Below are 2,904 nucleotides of genomic sequence, written 5' to 3'. Positions count from 1 at the left end.
TGTAAAACATGCCGAAAGTTGCAAACATTCCATATTCCAGAGACTTGACACAAAGTCCAAATCAAATACAAACGATACTGTCAATATGTCCATCTTGCCAAAGACTCTTGATGACTAAACATCTCTGCCGTTTGCATCTTGACCTACAATGAAGAACATATTTAGATTTTTAGTTTTTGCAAGCTTTAAAGGCTTAAACTTTTGGACAAGTGGTATACTCCCCAAACAAAGAGAATTTAAAACAAAGAGCTTATAACTATTGCCTATAGATAAACCGCAACGTTATAATTTCTACACCTACGCATTTTTTTTAAGAAAAAAAAGTAATAAAATGATCAAACTCAACCAGCAAATTAGACACAAGTCATTAGCTCTACCTACCAAGAATACTGTCCTCTTTAGTAGATGTAGAAAGAGGAGTTCAAGTCCTGACTCTTGGAGACTTTGTGCTGTCTCTGTTTTGGTACGTCACGGCGCACTGCTCTGTGCTTAAAGTTGACTCTAGCCAACCACTCCATCTGTATAGAAAAATCACTACGTAAAATTTCACTCTTAATCACTCTTAATTACTTTCAATTGCAATTACAAAACAGGACTCAGGTTTTAAGAACAGTACGGGGGAGGAGGGGGAGGGGTCTTTATTCGCTCTGCAAATAAGAATTTGCAACGTTTTATATTTCTGAGAAGATAGCCAAAATGACACTGGAGCACCAAAACCTTGCTAATTTAAAAAAATTGACAAAATAATCTTAAAACTCCACACTTAGCCAAAAAATACATACATACAAACAATGGCATGCGAAATAGCTTTTCGTTTTTTTTTCGGGGTGGGGTGGGAGGGGATTTAAAGAAGGTATTGCGTTTGAATACCGAGTATTTTTATTTTTCAGTGGATGACATTTTTTTCCTTTTTTTAAAACTTCCTCAGACCTACACCCATTCATGATTGAAATGCCAGATTTTTTCAAAATCTAAAATTTCTGCCATAAGTTTAAAAAAGTTTTAAATGAAATGTTTTTGAGTACTCTTTCGAATTATGCGACACTAACCTGATGCGTAGGTTGTGGTATGGTGGGAAGTTCCCTACGCTCCTCAGACTTGTTGATGGCACTGGTCAATTTACGCTAAAAACATTAAAGAAGTCATTCAACAAGATATTACCTTTGAAAAGAAAACACGTTTAAGAATTTATGCTGCTATAAAAGAAAGTGATTATTTCTAGGATATTTATGTGCATTTACATGTAGTGCTAGTGTTGGATTTACAAGTAAAATGCTTCCACTCAGATTCTTACCCAGTCTTCAATATGCTCTACCCATCCATGAGCAGCAGAAGTAAAGACTGGCTGACACTAGAGAGAAATGACAGAGGTTACTACTGAAGAGAGAGAGATATGCAGATTTCGCTGCCAGAGAGGGAGAGAGAGAGAGAGAGAGACTTACAGCAGATTTAGCGGCCAAACTCAGCATCACCTCGTACCACTGCTTGTCATCTGAAGAGACCTCTACACGGCGCTAAATATAACAAAAGTCCCGATATTACACATACTTCAAGCAAAAAAAAAAATGTTTGTCTCTTTTTATTATAAATACTCAATCTTAAAGCTTTTTATTATATTAAGTTGTTTTTTTTTTCTTCTTCAGTGAAACGATTATTTTGAAAATTTTCCCATATTTTTGCTATGGTATACATGATAAATAATTGCATTGAATAAAAATTATAAAGATATGCCACAAGCCACAAGATTGAATGTAAGGGGTGGGGGGTGGGGGTTCCTGTCCACACGTACAGTGAATTCAAAGCTACAATAGATACCCATTCTGAGAACTAGATACTTAAGAAATCCATACAGAAAATGACTAAATGCAAGATGTCACAGAATTTCAGAATTCTTTAACAAAATGTAATCATATTTCATACTCTAACCTGAATCATAGTTTTATGTCTACCATTATATATATTTTATATCTATAGACACCCCTCTTCCAAGCCAACCTAATTTCCATTGCCTGATTTACGTTGATTTTCTTAATCACATACAGTATGGTGTGTATTTGAAATATTTTTGATTCACATTGAATATTACATGTCAAGGTTTAAAAAAAAATATCGTAAAATCAAATATTTTTGTAGGGTCAAATTTTCGACTTTGAGGGGAAAATGGTTTGTGGGGATTTGATTTCGTGGTTGGAAAATGTTTAGTAGTAATGCATATGAAATTTTACATTTCACGGTGGTCATAAATTCATGGTCTCTCTAATCCTCCAAAACAAAGAAAATTAAACCCCCACGAAAATAAGTGATTTCGTAATAGTAACCCCCCCCCCTCCAGTAATGAGAAATATGTCGTGTCCTTTTAACTACAGGGGTTTCAGTGAGTAAATGTTTTATATTTTAATGCATTACCCTCTTAGACACACTTTGGCTTTTTCTCTCTGAAGATCTTTGCCTTTTCATTGTGATATTTGCAATTTGTATCGCTGTGTGTAAATAAACGTCTACTCTCTACCGATCGAAGTGAGTAACTAACAACGGTAACCACAACGCAACGCTCCCTTGTTGTTACCAAAGTGTGACGTCATCTCAAATAACAACATAAATTAAAAAACAGCGTAAAATAAATGAAGTTTAAAATTTGCTTACCTTTTAGGTTTCAGGCTTTACACTTTTCACTAGTCTCAGACCAATTCCACGAAGCCGTTATAAATTGAAATAGTGGGAAACTAAATGTGATGTGACGTCATAATCAAAAAGCGTCATCATATGTCGATTTATTATACCCCCCGCTTGAAAAGTGGGGGTATATAGTAATCGGTATTTCCGTCCGTCCGTCCGTCCGTTCGTCTGTACGTCCGTCCGTCCGTCTGTCCGTCCGTCTGTTACGCTTTTTTTTGGAACAGCTGC

At 35.7% G+C, this 2,904-nt stretch overlaps 1 protein-coding gene across 2 annotated transcripts; it reads right to left on the bottom strand.

Moving 5' to 3' along the window:
- Window positions 1-382: 382 nt before the first annotated feature.
- On the bottom strand, window positions 383-2,530 carry LOC134230900 (uncharacterized). Of its 2 annotated transcripts, XM_062712761.1 has the most exons (5): window positions 2,407-2,530; window positions 1,443-1,514; window positions 1,295-1,351; window positions 1,050-1,124; window positions 383-518 (listed from the first exon to the last, which is right to left on the bottom strand). In XM_062712761.1, exons 1-5 carry the CDS (start codon window positions 2,455-2,457, stop codon window positions 399-401), a joined length of 375 nt encoding a protein of 124 aa, XP_062568745.1. In that variant the 5' UTR covers window positions 2,458-2,530; the 3' UTR covers window positions 383-398. The 2 variants fall into 2 exon arrangements, with proteins under 2 accessions (XP_062568745.1, XP_062568747.1); XM_062712763.1 differs by lacking the exon at window positions 1,295-1,351.
- Window positions 2,531-2,904: the final 374 nt, after the last annotated feature.

The sequence above is a fragment of the Saccostrea cucullata genome, unplaced genomic scaffold (genome assembly GCF_032062105.1).
Source record: "Saccostrea cucullata isolate Sc308-1 unplaced genomic scaffold, CSIRO_AGI_Scuc_v1 ctg308, whole genome shotgun sequence".
Lineage (NCBI taxonomy): Eukaryota > Metazoa > Mollusca > Bivalvia > Ostreida > Ostreidae > Saccostrea > Saccostrea cuccullata.
This window is presented reverse-complemented; position numbering and strand designations above follow the sequence as displayed.

Bases quoted from the DNA above. Each gene is read 5' to 3' on its own strand.
- LOC134230900 (XM_062712761.1), bottom strand. From the start codon at position 2,457: ATGAAAAGGCAAAGATCTTCAGAGAGAAAAAGCCAAAGTGTGTCTAAG. The intron at 1,352-1,442 runs GTAAGTCTCTCT...ATTTCTCTCTAG, and splicing joins GTTTGGCCGCTAAATCTGCT to TGTCAGCCAGTCTTTACTTC. The intron at 519-1,049 runs GTTAGTGTCGCA...TTTTCTATACAG, and splicing joins TACCACAACCTACGCATCAG to ATGGAGTGGTTGGCTAGAGT.